We start from the raw sequence: 22,212 nt of genomic DNA on the forward strand, positions 1-22,212 counted from the left end.
AGCCGAAGGCAGCGGCTTAACCCACTGAGCCACCCAGGCGCCCCCAAAAGGCTATTTAAAACTAACTGTAGGGGTGCCTGGGTGGCTCAGTGGGTTAAAGCCTCTGCCTTCAGCTCAGGTCATGATCCCAGGGTCCTGGGATCGAGCCCCACATTGGGCTCTCTGCTCAGCGGGGAGCCTGCTTCCTTTCCTCCTTTCTCTCTCTGCCTACTTGTGATCTGTCTGTCAAATAAATAAATAAAATGTTTAAAAAAAAAAAAAAAAAGGTAATTGTAGGGGCTCCTGGTGGCTCAGTCGGTTAAGCATCTGCCTTCGGCTCAGGTCATGATATCGGGGGTCCCGGGATGGAGTCCCGCATCAAGGGAGTCTGCTTTTCCCTCTCCCGCTGCCCCTCCCCACCCCCCCACTTGCACATACATGCTCTCTCTCTCTCAAATATATAAATAAAATCTTTTTCAAAAAAATTATAGGGCAGGCGTCTGGGTGGCTCAGTGGGTTGGGCCTCTGTCTTTGGCTCAGGTCATGATCTCAGGGTCCTGAGATCGGGCCCCGCATCGGGCTCTCCTCTCAGCAGGGAGCCTGCTTCCACCTCTCTCTCTGCCTACCTGTGATCTCTGCCTGTCAAATAAATTAATAAAATTTTTTTAAAAAATTAATTACAGGGGCATGTGGGTGGCCCCATCAGTTGGGTATCAGCCTTTGTCTTGGGTCATAATCCCAGGGTCCTGGGACTGAGCCCTGCATCAAGCTCCCTGCTTGGCGAGAAGCGTGTTCTCCTTCTCCCTGTCTGCTACTCCCCCTGCTTGCTGTCGCTCTCTCTGTCCAATAAATAAATGAAATCTTTAAAATAATAATAGTAATTATAAGCCTTAAATACTTGTTTTTCCAAAAAACAAAGTGTGTTTTAAGGTTCTTCTTACAACTCCCCTAAAAATTACTGAATTCCTAATATATGAAAAATGGATGAAATAAGGTCCAACCTTAAAAATTCAACTCCTAGAGGCACCTGGGTGGCTCAATGGGTTAAAGCCTCTCCCTTCAGCTCAGGTCATGATCCCAGGATCAAGCCCAGCATCGGGCTCTCTGCTCAGCTGGGAGCCTGCTTTCCCCACCCCACCCCACCCCCCGTCTCTCTCTGCCTACTTGTGATCTCTGTCTGTCAAATAAATAAATAAAATCTTTAAAAAAAAAAAAAATTCAACCCCTATCTCCATTTGGTAATAAAAAAGTCTACCAGAAAAGGAAAAATGGGTGGGGGTTGCTTGTTTTTATAAGCAAAGAAAAGCTTTATCCCTTTTTTTTTTTTTAAAGATTTTATTTATTTATTTGACAGAGAGAGATCACAAGTAGGCAGAGAGGCAGGCAGAGAGAGAGGAGGAAGTAGACTCCCTGCTGAGCAGAGAGCCCCATGTGGGGCTCAATCCCAGGACCCTGAGATCATGACCTGAGCCGAAGGCAGAGGCTTAACCCACTGAGCCACCCAGGCGCCCAGCTTTATCCCTTTTTTGAACACAAAAAATAAATTAAAGAAAATGAGAAGAGGAGGGAAGCATATTGATATACGCCGAAATTCAAAGGCACCTGAATGCCTGAAAGAGCCGGAATCAGTAGGAATAAGCAAAGCAAACAGAGTTTGACAATGGGGAGGGTTGGGGAAGGTGGAAAACTAGAACACCCGGTGTCTAACGGGCAGGCTCAGCAAAAGAAATGAAATCTTGCCATTTGCAAAAACATGGATGGAACTAGAGGGTATTAGGCTGTGCGAAATTAAGTCAATCAGGTAAAGACAATTATCATATGATCTCCCTGATATGAGGAATTTGAGGGGGGCGGTGTTAGGGAAGGAAATCTTGAAACAAGATGGGATTGGGAGGGAGACAAACCAGAAGAAACTCTTAATCTCAAGAAACAAACAGAGGGTTGCTGGGGGTTGGGGGCTAGGGAGAGGGTGACTGGGTTATGGACACTGGGGAGGTTATGTGCTACAGTGCTATGAAATGTGTAAGCCTGATGACTCACAGACCAGTACCCCTGGGGCAAATAAAACATTATATGTTAGTAAAAATAATTTTTAAAAATTTAAGAAAATAAAGGGGCAGGCTCTACTCCACTCCAACTATTGCTGGATTTTTCTGAGTTTCTGTAAGAACCCAAAAATATAAGTTGTTACTTGAAATCTCATGATCTTCAAATGGTGGTGAATAAGAAATTACACTACTGGTAAAACCCAGCACTTACAGACCTACAATTTGCTTTTAATTCCATAATTTTGTAATGCTATAAAATTCTAGAAGAAAGAAAGAGGAAAAGGAAAGTGTCCAGAAGAAATTTTTTTTAAGGGATTTAAGTTCCCCTTAAGGAAAAACAGACTGTTACAGGAGAGAGGCTGCTGCTACAGTGCAAATATTATGTACTAGAATGAATTATGGGGTCAAGGGTCAGGAACGTCACTTCTTTGCAGTGCTCTGCCAACTCCTGACTGTTTGGCCCCAGGGAGTTTTAGGCTGAAAAACAAACCTACAATCAGCCTTTCGATGTTTCCAGCCCAAACCCCTATTTTACAAGATAACTAAATCTCAAAGATGGGCAAGCAACTGACAGGATCCCACTCTGAGTCTCCCAGACACAGTGGGGCTAGAAAGAGCCAGATCTCTAGGACCCGACGGCATTTCCCCTGTGCAACAGTCCCATAAACTCTTCTATCAATACTGAGGATGACAAATTATTGAGGAGCGTAATCGTGCCCCATGTCCAGCCCCTCCCAGTCCCATCTTTTCCAAACCCAGAGTGTGCTATGTATTCACGAGAAGCAACTCCAACCCCCCACTGTTGTGACAGCACCCACCAAACACTGGCCACTTTCTGGAAGCTGCCAGTCTGGAAGGGGACACGGACTGAAAAATGTGTCCCTGAGGTCATGAGCCTTCAGTGTTACAGAAATGGTCCTAACACATGGATGGGGACGGGAGAAGAAAATGCATGGACTCCCCAAGGAGATCCGCTTCCAGAAAGAGAGGTACAAGCCACACTCCAAAAAGTGTGATTCACGTGAGCACACACAGGGAGAGGCCAAAGGAGAAGGCTTTCTACAAAGACCGGACACTCCGCCTCGTGCCTTCCTGGTACCTGGTAAGGGAGAGTTTGCCCAGGAAGTTAAATTATTAGCTAAGTTAAGGTTTGGGGATTATCTGTGGCCTTCCTGTCTCTTTCTCTTCTTATTTTTTTCTTTTCTTTTCTTTTCTTTTTTGAAGGGAGAAAATCTCTTCTAGGATCCAACCCAGTGTGGAGCCCGAGGCAGGGCTCAACCTCAGGCGCCTTGAGATCATGACCTGAACCAAAAATCAAGAGTCAGATGCTCAAGCAACTGAGCCCCGAGGCACCCGTCTGTGTTGCTTAGTCTTCACTGCCAGCAGCTATGGGATAGCTTCTGGGTGACAGGGATGCGTCATCAGTGCTTCAAGCCAGACCGAAGCAGCTTCTGAGGCCGAGGAGACACCTTAACTTCTCTGAACCTCCGTGTTTTCATCTGTAAAATGGTCACAATGCAGCCCTTTCCCACGGGATTATTACAAACAGGAGCTCAGAAAAATGCCTTAAAACAAGAAGTGGCACATGGCCAACCCACGCCTCTTAGTAGTATTATCACCAGCACATTGCATGTGCTTCTCAATCCCTGAGACATTTATTCAGGACCCATTTCTTCTCTTTTAACGGGATTCCCATCTCATTAGACCTTTACTATCCGACACAGTAGCTATAAGCCACAGGCAGTCAACAAATTAAAATTAAATTAAAAATTCAGTTCCTCCAAGAAACAGACTCTTAACTAGAGAGAACAAACTGCTGGTGACCAGAGGGGAGGTGGGGGGTGGGGATGAAGTCAAGTGCACGTACTGTGAGGAGTACTGGGCGTTGCAGGGAAGTGTTGAACCACCACACTGTACGCCTGAAACTGACACTGCGCTCGATATTAACTGGAATTTAAATAAAAACTTAGGGGCGCCTGGGTGGCTCAGTGGGTTAAGCCGCTGCCTCCGGCTCAGGTCATGATCTCAGCGTCCTGGGATCGAGCCCCGCATCGGGCTCTCTGCTCCACAGGGAGCCTGCTTCCCTTTCTCTCTCTCTCTGCCTGCCTCTCTGCCTACTTGTCATCTCTGTCTGTCAAGTAAATAAATAAAATCTTTAAAAAAAAAAATTTAAAAAATAAAATAAAATAAAATAAATAAATAAAAACTTATTTTTTGGTTAAAAAAAGAAAAAAGAAAGGAAAAAAATAAAAATAAAAACCCAGTCCCTGGGTCACATTTGCCATCTGCAGGTGTTCAATGGCCACAGGTGGCTTGTGGCGATTACACACAACAGCACAGATCTAGAACATCTCTGTGGCTGCCGTTTCATTACTTCACACCAAGCTCGTGTGATTATTCCACTTGGGATCGAGCCTGGCTTTGTTTTTATTATTACGACTGACATGTGTCGCTCATTTCATCACCACACCCCGTGAAATCCCATTCCTCCCATTCCAGTGGCTAGGCCAACCAGGCACGAAGAGGTTAACTTGCCCACGGCCACACCGCAAAGGCAGCGCTGGCATTTCGCTATATAATTTTGAGCATGGAAATAGATTAGTGTGCAGAAATGCACCCCTCTCCCAGTTCTGGACATTTAACCATTGCTAGGTTCTTCCCAGGAAAGCGACAACCTTGTTTTATTCAACCTCCGATCCCCAGGGCCCACTCTGGCACACCGTAATGCACGAGATGGATGAAGGCATCCCGAGGAATTCCTACCGAAATGCTCCCAGAACCACTGGGGCATTCTGCTTCCTCCAGGGCTAGGAGATCTGATGTTGTGGACCACTAAAGCATCTACCATTTTTTTTATATCAGAAGAGTATTGAGCCTGCATCAGAGAATTTTAAAGCTAAGTCTCTTAAGATCTAAGACAGCTAATGGATGTTCCTATCTGGCTGAGAGGTGTCGGCTGCAGGTGGACGGGTTCCAGAAAAAGACTCTGATCGCCCCAGGGGTGATGCGCAGTGAGAGGAAATGGTGACCAATTACCAAAGAGGACAGTAGACAATGGGTAGAGCCAGCAGCTGCGTTACCACAGACCTAAACCTGTTATTTTACAGATGAGAAAGCTGAGACCAGGAGGGGAGAGCCTGCCTCAGCCCCATTCTACCGAAATGGCCTAGCAGGAAAAACTTTTCAGGCCACCTGGGGAAAACAGCCCTAGAGTGTTAAGTTAAGAAATCCAAGGAAAATCCCCAAATCCTATAGCACAGTATCTTCAGCTCATCTGGGTCACTGCCCTGTCCCCAAAACAGATCTGGAAAAGCCACTGGAAATTTCTACACAAACCCATTTGGAACTGCCCTTCTTGTCTTATACAAATGACAGCTGGAGCAAGGCAGCTTGTTAAATGCCAAGAACACAGGCTGTCAGAAACACCCGGAAAGCTACAGCACTGCTCACTACCGCCTTTGTCCTGCTGGTGTGGACGCCATTCCCAGCGGCCCTTTACCTGCTCCTTATTGTTATTGTTCAGTAAGCCGGGTTTCTTTTTCTTTTTAATGGGGCTTGTGGATGTGTCCTGTGGCGAGTGGCCATTGGAAGAATGCGGAGGGCTGGGGAATTTTCTTTTCTGGGCTGTTCTCTCTGTGGAGCCAGGATCTGAAAGAGACACACAGGACCACGTATTTTAAAGCAGTCATCAGGGAGGCCGAGGCCCCCCAGGGAGAGGGTGTGTGGGACACAAGACATTCCGACCCCAGACCCAATGCCGTTGTAGTGTTCATTTGTTCATCTTCCTAGAATACACTCCCTCCATCCTTTTGGTTAACGGTCTCAAAAGTCACACACTCTTTCTTCAGTCTGCATACCATTTTTGTTAAAATTTTAATTCACTGCTATAGTAAAAAAAAATTGAGAAACTTCACATAATCACCTAGACTTCTGGCTTTTCTTAACAAAACAAAACACACACAAATTGGGGCCTGCGTGGCCTTATGGTCCCAGACTGCTCTGTGTATCAACCAGTGAGCCATTTATTTAGTTGGAAATGTACTCACCATTTTGCCAAAATCCCCACCCTTCTCTACAGTGTCCCTGCTGACCGTGAGTTGTGTCACAGAGACCCTAGTACCATCCCCATCCCAAAGAAGTATTTCTCCTGTACCCATGCCTGATGGCAACAGCCAGGAAACCAGGAAGGGCAGCCCAGAAAGGCCACACACTTCCAGAAATCAAAGGCATACATACTTCTTTGTGAAAGACAACAACAGTGATGGTGGTGTGCTTGTTTGGGACTTTCCTCCAAAGGGGTCAGACACAAAGGACGTTCTCCTGGTTTCTCCTCTGTGATGCGCCAGCCCACCAACCCTTGCCGATTCATTCCCTCCCATTTTTACTCTCCCAGCGTCTCATTTAAGCCCAGAGACTTCCACCAGCACCCCATCTTCACCTGCAAGGCCTTGGGTCCACTCCATGCCCTCCGGCTGTCTCATTAGCGTCAGGACGAAGTAAGGGCCCAGGGTGGTGTGCCTTACATTCTGAGAAAGAGAAGTTACAGGCACAAGGAAAGACAGCTACGCGAGAGCACAGGGGATGGGGTGGGATGTGGAATCCAGAAGGACGACTATCCCCAACGCGAAACTGACGATGTGCCTCCTCCAGTTTTAACTCACAGGCAAGCCCCAGCATGCGGGACGCGCCGTGCGTCACCAGCCTCTGCGTGTGGACAGGGGCCCCTGGGCAGATGAACACGGCCCAGTACAGACACGTGCAAGGCCTCCTAGGGGTCTCCTTCTGCCTGAAAGACCATCTTCCAAGCAGGCTCATTAAAGGAGACCGTGAACGACTTCGGCAAAAGCTGATCCACAGGATGGAACGTTCCCGTCTCACCGGGCAACTTCAGAAAAACCCCGAACAAGTGTTCCGGGTGCTGCACTGACACACAGCCCCCTGAGGAAATGAAATGCTAACCACAGGCACCTTGAGGGAGACAGACCCCAGAGTTCGGAGGATCATACCACACGTGGAGGCCCAGAGAACCTGAAGGGATGGCCCCGAGGCACATGGGGAACAACCCTAGGGTGTAAGAAGGAAAATCTCCAAATGCTACAGCACAGGAGCTTCAGCTCAGTTGGGTCACTGCTCAGCAAGTTTAACAGGAAAACTTCCCGAAAAGGCAGAGCCTGGACCTGGCGTTCCCCTAGAGAGAGCCTCCTCTCTCTCATGCCCAGCAGAGGTCCTTACCCCTCTCCGCCCTCATCGGTGAAGGCTCACTTCCTCCACCTAGAAATGCATGCTACGGATACAGTCACAGGAAGCAAAGCACCCCTAAGGTGATTCAAATGAGACACCGAGTGTTGTATCCCCATCTGGAAATAACGACCATGTCCACAAATCGAAGACTGGTCTAATAACATACCATAGGCACACACTAGAATATTCTTTCTTCATTTCATTTTTTTACATAATCTCCTGCCCAACGTGGGGCTTGAACTCACAACCTAGATATCAAGGGCCACATGCTCTATCAACTGAGCCAGCCAGGCGCCTCCCCCCCCCCATAGAGTCGAATATTTCCCAGCCATTAAGAATAAGGAGGCACCTCTATGCAAACAGATCCATGACTATCTGCGAGCTTCTGCATCAGGCAAAAGAGCAGGACACACTGAGCGCCATTAAAAGACTGACACGCACACCCTCCAAAAACAACGTTAGAAATCTAACTTTGCACGAGCCTAGAACATTCCCAGATGAACACAAAACTACTACGGAGTTCTCAACTGGGACGAGCGGCTGCCCGGGGGTAGGGAAACATGCAGGAGAAAGGGGAGGGATCATTTTCACTGTGTACCCTTGTAAACTGTATTTATCATGAGTGTAGATGACTTTATCAAAATAAATTTAAAGTGAGGCATTTAGGAAGTTCAGGAGCATGCAAAAAGGCAGCAGGTACAAACCAAAGGCCAGGAACGAGCAAATGACGGAAGGCCTGATTCAGGAAAAACAATGTCACCGGATGGACAAAGCTGGGACCCACCACCATGGGCTTGGGGACTGCAGTCTGGGATTTGTTCAGCGTAGAGCTGGAAAACCCAAATAACCCTGCTCAAATGTCAGAGGATGTGTGATTAAGAAGGGTGTTTTGGTTGGGTGCCTGGGTGGCTCAGCTGCTTAAGGGTCTAACTCTTGATCTCAGCTCAAGTCTTGAGATCAAGGTCTGAAGTTCAAGCCCCATGCTGGACTCCACACTGGGTAGTGGAGCCTATTAAAAAGAATTTAAAAAAACAAAAAACAAAAAAACAGAAAGGTGTTTTGGGGGCCCCAAGGAGATGCATCCCAGAAGAAATGGCACCTTGACCAGACAACACTGAAAGCAACTAACTAGGCAACACTTTTGATACTTGTTACATTTTGTTTCATTTGAGGATAGGTATTTTATTCACTTCTTTATTTCAAAGATTTACTTATTTGAGAGAAAGAGCACGCGCAGGGTGGTGGGGGGTGACATGGGGCTTGAAGTGGGGCTCGACAAAGGGCTCCATCTCATGACCCAGAGATCATGACCTGATTCGAAGTCAAGGGTCAGATGCCCAACGGACTAAGCCACCCAGGAGCCACTGAGGATATTTTAAAGAGGAAAGGACATGAGCAAAAACATATCAGCAGAAAAGTTAAGGGCACATTCAGGACAAAAACAACTCGTGTCTTTCCATGTTTGTTAATGGAGCACACTGATTTTGGAAGGGACAGCTTTCCTCGTTGCAAGGACCACCTGGGCATCCTCCTACTCACCGCCAGCAGCGTCCCCAAACACACTGACAACGAAAGGCACCCCCACGTCCTTCCCAAGCACTCAGAGAGGGGTGGTACCAGCCTCCTGAAGAATCACTGGGCTAGAACAGGAGAACAAGGCAGATGATCCACACAGCATAGCCAACACTTAACACAGCCTTTGGGAGCCAGAAAGGACAGCAGCCCCTCCTTGAGCATCTAAGTTACCTGCCAGTAGCTGAGAACCCCCTGGGACGATGGATCCCAGGAAGCAGTCTCCACACTAGCAGCAGTGGCACCTGGGAATTGGTAAGAAATGCACATTCTCAGGCCCTACATCAGAGCTATAAATCAGAAACTCTATAGAGGAAAACCTGGCCATCTGTGGTTTAAGGAGCCCTCCAAGGAATTAGGGAGCACACTGGTTTCAGATGCTCTAGAATGGTGTTAGGGGAAGGCATTCGAAGCTCTTTCTCACTCGTGTGGAACAGGATTCACTACTGGTAAAACCCACCTCCTCTCCTGCCCCAATGCCACCTGAGGGCTTGGCCTGGGGCTAAGGGAACAGAAGCTGGGCAAGGAGGCACAGCAGGAGAATAAAGACAGCGAACACAGGAGAAAACGCCAGGCTCCATCTACAAAATGGGAGAAGGGAAAAAGAGACCAGGCTGAACTTCTCCTGTGCAGTCCGTGAACGTGTTCCCAGGACCCACAAACCACATGCCACGGTTCTGTACAAGGAGGCAACTTCTGGTAGGCCACGCCTACTCTACCTAAGTGAGTCATCAACACTAAAGATTAAAACTACACAACCAGACCACCTTAAGGTCCCTTCTGAACTTTGAAATTCATTAATTCCAGCGGAGAGAGGGGAGAAATACACACAGAAGCAATTTGAGCCAGAGACAGCATTTTGTCCAAGCCCAGCAGGAAACCAAAGGGGAAACTGGAGTCCTGCTCAGCGAGGAGGGCTCTGACCAAAGGCTGCCCGTACAGGAGAGGACCCCAACCTTCTAATCCCAGCAAACCACAAAAACCTCAGTTCTGTTCCTGGCTACAAACACACCGACTCCCTCCAGAGCTAATGAGAGATCGGCAGCTGCGTCCAAGGGGCAAGAGTGGAACAGGACCCAAGCAAGACACATCTGTCAAAGGCAGAGGCTTTCCGCGAGGCTCTGGAGGACAAAAGCGAGAAACACCAACTGGCTTCACAGACCTTCGGAAGTCAGCATTCTGAGTTAGAAACCAGACCACTCCTAGGCCTTGGGTGGTGACAGAATGGTGGGCGTGGGCTGTGCTGTAGCCATGGCAACAAAGCCGCCTGTGTAGGACCTTTTCCAGAAAGCTGAGTCAAGTTTTTTTTCCCCCTTCTTTAATGATTTAATTCTGACGAGGATTTACTGCTAAATGCATCTCCTCTATAAACTTGGAAGGCTGACAACAGCCACCGTGGACTGAATCACCAGGGAAATGGCTCAGCCTAGATCTGAAAGTCCTTTCTGTGAGGCAGCAGGGCCTGGCGCCATTCCACTATGGGACAGGCCCACCAGGGACCCTCTCTGCCTCCTACCACCTCTCCCTCAAAATAAGTCTGGTTCTGAAGGAGTTAACATGGGCAAGGGAGGACAGCTCCTCCAGGCAAAGGACAGAGCTGTGACTCAGGAGAACAGCTTGGCATGGAGCAGGAAACAGCAGAACTTTCCCCTCCTGTGACATTTCAGTGAAATCTTAATAATATGGGAAGGCCTACGGGGTATTAGGAACCAGGCATTTGATGAGATCCTTCTCCAACCTGTGTCTCGTGAACTGCCAGAAATAATCCCACTCAGCCCCTCCGAGATGTCCCCTGACCTAAGCGACACCGGAACTTCAAGATAACCCAGGCTTTTAGCTTTCCTGAGCCACAAGTATTAACAGCTGAGGCTTTCTCTTATTACATACAATGTAGGGGGCCTTGTTCAAAATCCCTTTGGTGTACTTCCCTCTAAGTCACTTGCCCAAGAGGACACAAGAGGCCAGGCGGCTGGGATTTGAACCCAGGTGATGGGACTAGGAGGCTCACACAGGGCCTCACACGGAGAAGATGGCCTCCTCACACAGGGTCTACGTTTCCCAGCACACTCTCATGGGCCTTTTTCCCTCACAACTGCAGGGGGCGGCCTGGGGCTTCTTGGCAGGGTGGTTGAATTCCCCAGGAACTGCATTCACCTCGCCATGGTGGCACCACCCGGAGGCCCAGACCACAGAACGGCTGGGTGGGGGCAGGGGGCCTGCGAGGTCATTTCCGCTCCCGCGGCGCCCCTCTCCCCCCATGTCCCCCTTCCATTCTCCAGCCAGGCCTGCCAGACTGGGCCACGGCGGCACCCCAACCCCCACCCACATCCGGCACCTGAGTCACCGCCTTTGACATTCTCCAGAGTCTGGGAAATGACACACCATGACAGGGAATTGTCTCCTCGGGAGAGGGAAAGGGCCCCCGCTGAACTGCCAGGCGCTTCCCCCGGAGGATCAGCCCTCTGGCGTGTCTCTGTGGGCGTTAAATGTCCTTCATGATGTGGACGGAGAGCCTGCCGGGCCTGAATGAAGAGAAAGCCACTCAACAAACGGGCCTTGTGGGCCACAAAGGAAACGGACAGTCTCACACAACACGGGACAGCTGGCCACCCCACCCGGAAGTTGGACCGCACGTTCAGAGAAACCGGGTCCCAGCAGTGCAGCTCAAGGAAGCTACTTAACCTCTCTGTGCCTCTGTCCTTTGGCAGAATGGAGATCAGGGCACCTTAAGGAATTACAAAAGGATTAAATGAGTCTAGTCCTGGGAGGCTCTCAGCATAATGCCCGCAAAGAGTAGCACTCCAAGAAGGATAGATGTTTTTTTCAAACCAACAATCATCCCTCCTCCTCCTCCTCCTCTTCACCTCCTTCCCCACCCCTCCCATTGCAAAACCAGGCCTAGTCTCCTCAGAAGCGCCTGTGAAGGTCAGAATTCTGGAAACGTGGAGACAGGACCGAGCCCAGGACATGGCTTCTCCATTTCCATCAGACTGTGAGCAGTCGGGCTGGCCTCCCGGAGCTGCGAAGGCACGGTCGGGCAGCAGAGGCCTGCGCCGGCTCGGGCTCCCGAGGGCGCGCGCAGACAGCACTCCCGGTCCCTGCCAGCCCTCTGCAGAGCCCACTGCCAGCAAGACCACTTGCCGCTCTCCCAGAAATGGCAAAGCGCAGCTCAGCTTATCATGTCAGCGTGGTGCCCAAGGACAGAGAGCAGGTACCCATGCAGGCCTCTGATCCCCAGGAACTGGAGAGCCTTCTCCAGCCAGTAAGTATATCATCATGAAAGCAGAGCCTGGAATTTCCCTCGGGCCCAGAGCAGAAATGAGAAACGGGGAGCGAAGTTACGGGGACGAGAAGGGGGCAGCGTTTTTCTTGCAGCAGATAATTCCCAAGCCACGAGGAACCCAGGAACGAAAACGAGTAATCCGTTCACTCTCGGAGTGTCTAGAACCGCACCCCCTGGAGACAGGCTACAGCCTGCCCGAGGGGCCTACACAGCCTCCTCCAGGACAGCCAGGCTTCTCCAAGGCCTCCCTGCCTGGGAATGTGAACTTCTCACCCGGACCAGGAAAAGAAGGGCTGGATGGGAATGAGGCCATGGAACAAAAGGGTCATTCTCAACATGAGGGGAACTGTCACTGTCGCAGGGATCCCGAGGACCTCGGAGGCAAAGCAAGCGAGGGGCAGGGAACCCTGGGAAGGGGCGCTTACCTGCCATTGAGAAAGCTCTGCTGCTCAGAGGCCCTCCCCTCTCTTTGAAAGAGAACTGAGGCTCTCCCACGGCAGACATTCCTGCTTCCGGATCCTCAGCAGCCTCTCCCAGGGGGAGGAGGAAGAAGCAAAGAGGACAGGCTAAGAGTCACCACTTACCAGGCCAGCCCCTGTCTTGTACGCACTAGGTGGCCCAGCACGAGAAGGTCACCCTCACCTCTCTGCAGTGAGGCAGTCTGAGGCAGGGGACGCGCCTTCATGTCCCCAGGCTCTCGGCTCTAATTTATCACCCTCGACAGCCAGCAGCTCGGCTAAGCCCAGAGTCCTCGCGCACTCACCCAGGAGCCATTTACTGCACCGGGTGGGAATAAATGCCGCAGATCGCCATTGTCCCACTGGCTGGAGTGGCAAGTCCAGAAGGGAGTGTGGTGGTTCACAATGGGAAGGTGTTTTGAGCTTTTTCTTTTTTCTTTTCCTTAATAATTATCAAATTAACTTTACTTCTCATATGCCTCTCCTAGGGGCCGAGAAAGCCATCCCCCCACTACCCGGTGTCCCTGTGTTTCTCCCTCTCCCGGTCCCCACCCCGAAAATCAGGCAGACAAGAGAAGGGGGCGGGGGAAAGCACATTCACATGTTAAAGGAAAGCCTCCAAACTCGGCCCGCCGGGCAAGGGCTGAAATTGCCGGCCAGCCAGGGAAGAGAGGCTGATTTACAAGTGAATTCACTGTGTTGCCCTCAACAACTACAGGCAATTCCAATCACCCAGCCCCTTCTCCCCCTCCGGGGGATGAGGCCTTCTGGAAAACCGACAACAACTCAACAGCAATTTCCTGGTTCAAGAATGCCAAGCCCTTTCACACTGCACAAAGTGGGGGGGTGGGGGGGGGCCCAAGGCCCAACCTCAGGCCAGAAACCACTGCACCCCACCCACCCCCGCAGCAGGCCCAGGCCCAAAAGGCTGCATGCGTCCAACGTGTGTACATGTTTGAGGCCCTTAACTCTGCCAAGTCACCACAAAGAAAAGTGTGGAGTAACCGGCTGCCTTTGGCCTTTGCTACGTAGCTGGTCGCGCGGGGAGGGCTCCTCTGGTGACGCAGACCGTCTGCATTTTTTATCCGGGCTGAGCCTGGTCCCTACCCCACCCCTCACCCCCAGCGCAGCTCAGCTTCTAGAAAGCTCAGGTGATGGTGGGTGGCTTTCAGATGGCGGCAGGGAGCCGCGGCCATCGGAGAGCCAGCTCAGAAATAAAAAGGCAACTCTTGTCTGTGGCAGCTGACGTGGGCAAGTGGGCTGAGGGGAGAGAAGGGAAGTGAGGAGGCTCAGATGAAAAAAACGGGGGCGGCTGGACACCCGGCGGCACCCGGCGCTAGCCTCGTGCAAGGGCACCTCAGGCAAAACTGGGGAAAGTGCTAAGACCCCGGGGGAAGAGGGGACAGTTAGCTCATGGTGATCCTTTGACTCAGCAAGGATTTCAGACTGAAATGCAAAAAATCGTCACGCAGCCATGAAATGGAAGGAAGAAGAAATCTCGGCTTTCTGTCCTGGCATGGAACAAACTCTAAGTGAAAAAAGGCCAGAAATAGACCCGAGTGAAAGAAACTGGGTTTGCAAAGGCCTGGAGGAACGCACCCGGAAATCAGGAGATGCTAGACTCGTCTTTTGGTTCTTTCTGACCATGGGTTGGGCCACGTAAAATATGTTTAAGTGGCGATGAGAGAGCATGGAGCTCACCCCATGCCAAGGCCCACCTCTGCATTCCCAGGCACCCAGCACGTGGAAGCAGCTCAGGACATGGTCCCGGCATTCCCCAGGAGCTGCCTGGAGGAGGCCTGGGTGTTCAGAACAGCAGAGAGCAGTGGTTCTCACCAGGTCTCCCCAGGAGACACGTGGCAACGTCCGGAAACATTTCTGGTTGCCACAACAAGAGAAAGAAAGGAGTCGCTCCTCGCCTCTAGTGGGTGGGAGGCAGGGATGCTGCGGACCACCCTACCCGGCACGGGACGGCCGCCCCACGACAGAATGATCAGCCCCAGGATGTCAATAAGGGCCGGGGTTGAGAGATCCTGGTGTCAAGAAGCTTCCGCTAAGCTGTGAGTGGCCAGGCAGGTCTGACCTTGTGTAAATGCGCCACCCAAAGAGGCATCTCTACCCATTAAGAGGGAACGTAATGCCTAGTATTTTACCAGACTGCACATTTTAAACAGAAGAAAACAACGGAATCAGTCAGTCAAATATTCGAGTCACTGAGCAACTCCCAGACATCTAGCCTAACCAGGGAACTGTAGGGAGAAGGTCCCCGCCCTGGAGGGAAGGCAGAGAAAATTATAATAATATTATAATATATAATATATAATAATAATAATAGCTGACAGTTGGAAACACTGTTCTAAACACCATCAGTGTATTTACTCACGGCCTGGGTTCTACCAGAGGGTAGGTACTGAGTATTCCCATTTTACTGACGAAGAAACTGAGGCCCGGAGGAAAACAGGCCCGCGATGAAGTGGCTGGCCAACAGCAAGCGGATGGAAAATATATTCCACACAGTATGTGAGACGTATCGATTACACACAGACAAAAAGCTGAGCAGGAGAAATACGAGGTCTGTGAATGAGTCAGAAGAAAGGGTGTAGCCAGCCAGAAAAACATTTCTGTTTTCCTCTCAAACAAAACTCGGTGATTCACACCTACTATTTCTTGAGACTGATCTGAGAGTGATCTGATGAGTCCTCTGAGGACTCCTTCCCGAGGGGTGGGGTTTCTGCATGCATCTGTTAGAGGCGGCTCAGACAAGCACACGTATGTGCTCAAGGCCACCTCCATCGAGGAAGCACGCGGGCGACTCACGGCAGCTGGCTCCCACCCCAGGGCCCTCACTGCACCGGTCAACGGGCTTCCCTACCGTTTTCAGTGCTACCTTGCAATTCTCTATCACCGAAGGCGTGCTTGCTGTGGGCCAAGGACAGCCCAGCACTATTTATTGTTCAGTGTGTGGGCCCGGCAACCACACCACTAGGTCTGATTCCAAGTACCGCCACCTGCCAGCTGTGAATCCTCTGGCAAGTTCCTTGGTCTCTTTGTGCCTACGCTAATTCAGCGACAACCAGCAGAATCTTTCTAAAAGGGTTATTAGAATTCAAGGAGACAGCACATGTCCCACGAACAGCATCTCACTTTATTGTGAGAGCTCAAACCGGTTTCCCCAACTCTTTCCATGCCTTCCCCGCTGATTTGCACCAAACTAGCTCTTCTCTGACTGTTTCTGAAAAGGTTCACTGAAGGGCGCCTCCGTGGCTCAGTCCACTGAGGGGCTGCCTTTGGCGAGTCATGATCCCGGGGTCCTGGGATCGAGCCACATGGCAGGGAGTCGGCTTCTTCCTCTCCCTCTGCCCTTCCCCCAGCTGGTGCACACACTCTCTCTCTCTCAAATATATAAACAAAATCTTAAAAAAAAAAAACCAGTTCACCGAAGAGAGTCAAACTTTCACAACAAGTCCTCTGGCTGGCACAGATTCAACCAAGCCAGGCTCAGCATCTCCTCCCCGATGAAAACCCCAACAGTCCAGGTGGCCCTCAGTACCCCATCCCTCCCTTCCCCACAGAACTTCTTCCCTCTGATTCCTCAAGTGAGGCTCTCAAAAGCCGGAAGAGGGCTGGCTTCAGATGGCTAGCAGGCTAGCTGTCTGCAGAAGGTATTATGGGGCCCAGCCTTGCAGGGTTCACGCGGTCCCAGGCACAGAGCAAGTGCCCTGCAAAGGGGTGTTCCTCCCCTGCCCATCTTCTGCCCGTTCCTGGTCAGTCCCACCTGCACTGCTGCCTCCTTGGTCTGAGCACCAAAGAGCCAGGAAATTAATTCACCTACCCTCAATAGCAGACTTCTTCCAACCTGAATAAGATGGGCAGCCCCTGCTTTAACTACGTGAGGGACTTACTGCACAAACCTAACAGTTATCCAGACCTACAGGCCCTCACGCAGCTGCTCACCTGCTCTCCTCCATCCACTGAACCCTAACCACAGTGGCCTCTCACAAGACAAACTCCTGTGCACTTGCTGACGTTTCCATCTAGAATGTTCTATGCTCAACCTTCCCATACCTGGCAACTTCAGCTTTTGGCTCAAACCTCACTCTGCAACCTTCTGCCCTCTTACCATCCTGGAGAGAGAGAGAGAGAGACTGTGTGTGTGTGTGTGTGTGTGTGTGTGTGTGTGTGTTCTTGCTGTCTTAACAGCGATCTCTCACTGAAAATTATCGAAAATTATTTTCTTCTTTTCCTGATTCACTTATTTTTCTGTGTCTCCTCCAGAAGGTGACCTCGATCTCGGTTTTTCTGTCTCTCTTTGCAGTGGCCCAGCGTGTGGCACCGGGCCTGGCTTTAGGGCCTGGCTCAGAGGTGTCCCCAAGGGCACACATCTGACCAGGTAAATGAGCAACAGGAGAGGGTTAGCAAAGGTCTGAGGTGTGCCAGCAGCCGTGACTCACAGGAAACTCCTGATCTCTGTCCCCAGCCTAAGAATTTTCTAAGAATTTCTCCCAGCAATCCACGAAGGCAGGAGCGGTATGAAGTCCATGGGGAAGAGGACATCAGAGAGGACCCGGCCATTTCAGGGTCCAAAACCTAGAAACCAGAGCCCCAGAGAGTGAATTCACATCTCAACAGGTACTCGGCATTCTGTTTCTTGCCTAAAGAGCCCATTTCCCCCAAAAGGAGGGGATTAAGGATTTAAATACCGGGCGGGATGGGGCGGCCCAGCTACACACAATTACTGACAGACCAGAGGGGGAACTCAGGAGGTTTTTCACAAGCCCCCTATTTCCCAGCTCGGCATTCTTCCTGCTGAGAGCTATTGTCTCGGAGTCATCTAGAGTTAAAGAGGGGGAATGACTTTCTCCAGGGAAAACATGTTCCCTGCTGGGAGACCCCCCACCGTGATGACCATTTAACCAATTTTTTTCAGTCCCGATTCTTGCCCTTTTTCGCAGCAGATCCTTAGAAAGCCCGAGGATCTCTTTTCAACCCCTCCCTTAATCCTGGCTCGGATGTAGATTCTGTCCCTGCAAGAGGATGCCAGGACCCAGAGGGGGCGTGAACACCTCTCCAAGCGTGGGCAGGGCAGGTTCACCTTCCCTCCATCCCGCTCTCGGGTTTGAGTCGAGAGAACCTAAATCTGTCCCCACACCACCAAGCTTGACTGGAGGCTAGATTTTAAACACACGTGTATTCAATTCCCAGCAACGAGTGTGTCTGGTCCCAACTCAAGACCTTGCAACCTGTTTTCAGCCTGCTGTGTCTGGCTAGGTTGGTTCTTGGAGGTGGTTGAAGAGATGTAGGACAAAACCAGGTCAGTCTCATTAGGAACAGGGACCTAGTGACAGCTGACATCATGATCCGGGGACCTCAATGCGACGCAGTCGGTCTACAGCCACTGCCCGGGCTGCTGGTAGCCCAATGAGGGACTGACTGCTGGCAGAATTCAGTCCGCTCACAGCTGGGAGACACATTTTTTAAAATTTCAGTCACCGACATTTTAAAATCGGGGGACACGGCATCTAGAATAAATCCAGACTACTAACTTCTCTTAAAAACAAAAACAACGGAACAAAAGACCTGGCCACACAGGGACGGTCCCCTTCTCCACACAAAACATCCCTCCCGGGCTGCCCACCCCCTTAGGACGCAACACGATATTCCCCATTTGCCAAGGCCTCCATTATTTTTTAACTGTCAAGATAATTAAATCTCACCTTGAAAATCTCTTAAAGGCAGCGTCAAGCAGAGAAGGACAAGGCAAATGCAGGGAGAAGAGTTATGGGATGCTCTGCTAGGACAGCCAAGTTCCAGACAGTTCAACCTCAGGGGAGCAGAACTCACCACCCCAAAATACAGCTCTTTGGCACAAGCATTAATTCAGGTGGGTTACTTTAAAGAACCTGGAAACAGGGCAGCAGCTCTGAAAACACCAAGTAAAAATCACCCTTTTGCAAGAGATGTTTTAACAAGCATCAGAAAAATCTCCATTTGTAAGAGTATCTTCCCAGCGACACCAGGAAAAGGGGAATGACTAAATCTCTCGAAACTCTTATCAATGGAGAAGACCACAACTTAAATCTGCATAACAACCTGACCCTTGTTCCCTGTAAGTCTCCTGGGGACCTCCCCTCACGGACTCCCCACCCCCAACACCTTCTGTCCTGTTGCTAAAGACGGTGTCTGTTTCAGGTAATGGCTTTGGCCATAGCAAGGAGCTACCCTCTTTCTGGGCCTGTCATATGAACAAGCATTAATAAACTTGTGTTTATTGTTTTCATCCTGTTAATCTGTCTTACATCAATTATTAGACCAGCCAATGACTCTAGAAGAAGAGAGAACTTTTTCGCCCCTATAGTGTAAGTTAGTTTATATTTTTATAAGGGGGTAGAAAGGATAATTGAAAACACATCAAACTGTTAACACCGGTTACCTTGCTTGAGAAGATTTTTAGCTTATTCTTTGTGTATACTTTGCCTAGTTACAAATGAGATGAGGGACCATTTGGAAAGATAGTTTCTCTCTCTCTCTCTCTCTCTCTCTCTCTCTCTCTCTGCTGCTTCTCTGCTAGGCCCCATTTACTCCTGTTCTACATTTCACCTTGCATCTGAGTCAACCAAAGAAGTGACGTCCCCGTCTCAAGGGGGAAGCAAGACAGTGAATCATTCTCAGAGTTGAGTTTCGTCCTAGGCCCCAAAACACCTGAAAATATCTAAGAAGAACTGAATCCCGAGCTGGAGGACATGAGTTTCGAACAAACCACCGGCATCAACACCCCTGCCTTGGACGGTTTAAGGAGTAACATCTACTGTTCACCCGGATGGGACCCTACCCTGGATTCCTGAAGGAGCATCTGCCCCGGACCCTTGTCCAGTGTAAACCCCCAACCCCAAGCAGCAGGCGGACCCACCTCTCCTCTTTTCAGAGTCTCCCAGACACCCTGTCTGCCCTACTCTTTCTCTCACATTATTCAGTAAACTCGGCTCTCTTCCTCCTGTCTGTATTTGATTCCTATTCTTCCAGAGGCCAAGGATCTTCTTGGTGCAGTCTTGTGGGACCCACTCTGGGTCCTTAGAATGGCCTGCCTATATCTCAAAGAGATGCACTGCCTTTCTTGTTGGAAAAGGAAATCCAGTGATCCATTTTCTTCCCTTTATGAGTTAATATTTCGTGGGAGATTTTTTTTCTTTTGACCCAAAAAACACTGAACAGCTACTACAAATCACTAGCGCCGTGGTGTTCCCAGACAGACAGACCTGGTACAGACCTAGTGGCAAGCGAAGAGACACATAGGTAAATGAATTCGACAACAGAGGATTTATTTTGGGAGGCCGGGGAGTCGGCGCCCCAGCATACCCTGGGCTATTTGCCTCCAGCTAGCATGTCGAGATGCCAAAGGGCCTGGCAAAAAGTCGGTTCAATGGGGCCTGGACAAGAAATGCCAACTTGAGGGGCGCCTGGGTGGCTCAGTGGGTTAAGCCACTGCCTTCAGCTCAGGTCATGATCTCAGGGTCCTGGGATCGAGTCCCGCATGGGGCTCTCTGCTCAGCAGGGAGCCCACTTCCTCCTCTCTCTCTCTCTCTGCCTGCCTCTCCGACTACTTGTGATTTCTCTCTGTCAAACAAATAAATAAAATCTTTAAAAAAAAAAAAAAAAAGAAAGAAAAAAAAGAAATGCCAACTTGAGAACACAGGGAGATAGCCATGCACACCCTTGGCAGAAGTTCTGGAAAAAACTAGAGGCCCAAGAGAGTCTGATCAAGCAAAACTTCATCCCTGATGTCATAATTATCTATTCAGCGTACTCTATGCTGCGCCAATCCCGGACTAGGTTATTTTCACCCGCAGCACCCGGCACAGCACCCAGCACAGCACCCCCCCAAGGTATTAAAGTTCCAAAGCAGTGCTGTCCCAACAGTGCTTCCTACGATGACAGCAACGTTCTACACCCACGCCTGCCCAATGAGGCTGCCTCAGCTCCACGCGGCAACTGGGCAACTGAAATGCGGCTGGTACTACTCTCATTTTTTTTTAATTTTAATTAATGTAAATGTAAACAGCCCCACAGAGCAGACAGCATAGCAATAAGCAGCTCTGTATTAAGCAGTCAAGAGAGCCAGCCAGACAAGCAAGCAGACAGGACCTCCTGAATCCTCCAACCCCATTCCCTCCTGGAGGGATTTGCCAGGTGTCTTCAAGGCATCATGATCTGATGCCTAGACATAGGTTGATGGACTTGCGTTTGATTTCCTCCTCAGTCTAGACTGAAAATTCTCAAGCCTTTAGTATGTGTAAGAATGCCTGATCAGAGCTGATTACTGTACCTTCTTGGGCAATTTAAGGGACTTTCCAGGGTGATTTTGATTTGGAAGCCAAAGGACTCCATAGAAGGAGGTGTAAATGATGGCTTAGTAGGAGGGGGAAGGGCGTGGGTCCCCAAGCATGTGGAGAAGGTGAGGGCAAGGCAGTCACCTGGAGAGCAAACCAGAAGGACCTGCTAAGGTGTGCCTCAGCGAGGAGCAGGCAAGAACCTGAACTATCCCAGGGTCCACACTTGGCATGGAAGGCTGTAGAGGGCCATGGGCATGGCAGGTCTGCAGGGATGCTGACCCAAGCCTAGAAAGGACAGGGCGTAGGGCCTTGAATCTCTCTCTGCTCAAGACTGTAGTCTTTAGAAGTCCTTGGAAATTTCAAGCAGGAGCAGGACAATCGGAATTGTGTTTTAGAAAGGGCCCTACCAGAGTGGTATTACTACTTCGGGAAGGAAAGAATCAGAGGGAAGGGGGCCATTTCCAAGAGTGCTATGTCCCTGGGGGGAAAGAAAGACAGGCCACCAATCGTTCCAGAGAGAGCAGACATCTGAGCTTGGGTAATTATTTCCAGGCACGGATTATGCTGGAAACAAAGCCACCCTCTCTAGCTGAAAGGCTGCTTTTACTTCGTTCTCCAGGATAAAAGTTCTAGGCATCTGATAGACAAAGTCAAGCCATTCACTCATTCGTTGGAAATAAATATTTATTGCACACCAACCAGAATGGGCACGGTGGTAATAAAAGACCCACCGGCCATAACACCCACCGGCCATAACGGGATCAAGAAAAACAAAAGGCAGGACCCACCCTCATTGGGAGCCTTCGACTGGGGGGCGGGGGGGGGGGGGCGGGGAGGTTAGGAGAGAAGAGAGGGGCGATCTCTCAGGTAGGAGCAAAGACTCTATGGTTACAGATGCCACTCTCCGATCTCGAAGATCGTTGTGGCCCAAGTAGGAGAGAAAAGGGGAACCCAGAGCAAGCTGAAAGGGAGGACAGAGGCCAACACGTGGGGCTTTTAGGATTTTGATCTTCAGCCTCAAACTAAGGAGAGAGCACTTAAGGGCTTCAAATAGGAGCCGCTTCTTTCAGAAGGACTGGGAGGTGGACGGCACAGAGACCTAAGGAACAATTAACAAACCACTGCCGTCAAGAGGGATAACCTACAGAATGATATTTAGGACCTAACACTGTAGGAAAATGACACAAAAAAGGCAAAAGGACAGAAGAATTAAGAGTGAAGTCCCTGGGCGCCTGGGTGGCTCAGTGGTTAAGCCGCTGCCTTCGGCTCAGGTCATGATCTCAGGGTCCTGGGATCGAGTCCCG

The 22,212-nt window shown here is 50.2% G+C and overlaps 1 protein-coding gene and 1 long non-coding RNA gene across 13 annotated transcripts in view; one reads left to right on the plus strand and one right to left on the minus strand.

The window, feature by feature from the left end:
• Positions 1-22,212, minus strand: part of ZMYND8 (zinc finger MYND-type containing 8) — a 124,705-nt gene that overhangs the window by 82,007 nt on the left and 20,486 nt on the right. For 10 of the 12 annotated variants that reach the window (XM_059407172.1, XM_059407164.1, XM_059407171.1 and 7 more), the window contains one exon: positions 5,527-5,675. In XM_059407172.1, the coding sequence (XP_059263155.1) occupies positions 5,527-5,675 (149 nt within the window). Of the gene's footprint in view, positions 1-5,526; positions 5,676-6,465; positions 6,765-12,548; positions 13,111-22,212 lie in introns of those variants that run through there. The other 2 variants (XM_059407163.1, XM_059407165.1) reach the window with 2 other exon arrangements.
• On the plus strand, positions 17,040-19,742 carry LOC132022778 (uncharacterized). Its single transcript, XR_009405705.1, has 3 exons — positions 17,040-17,210; positions 18,314-18,462; positions 19,269-19,742. It is a non-coding gene; the product is annotated as an uncharacterized LOC132022778 (long non-coding RNA).

The sequence above is a fragment of the Mustela nigripes genome, chromosome 7 (assembly GCF_022355385.1).
Source record: "Mustela nigripes isolate SB6536 chromosome 7, MUSNIG.SB6536, whole genome shotgun sequence".
In the NCBI taxonomy this organism is placed as follows: domain Eukaryota; kingdom Metazoa; phylum Chordata; class Mammalia; order Carnivora; family Mustelidae; genus Mustela; species Mustela nigripes.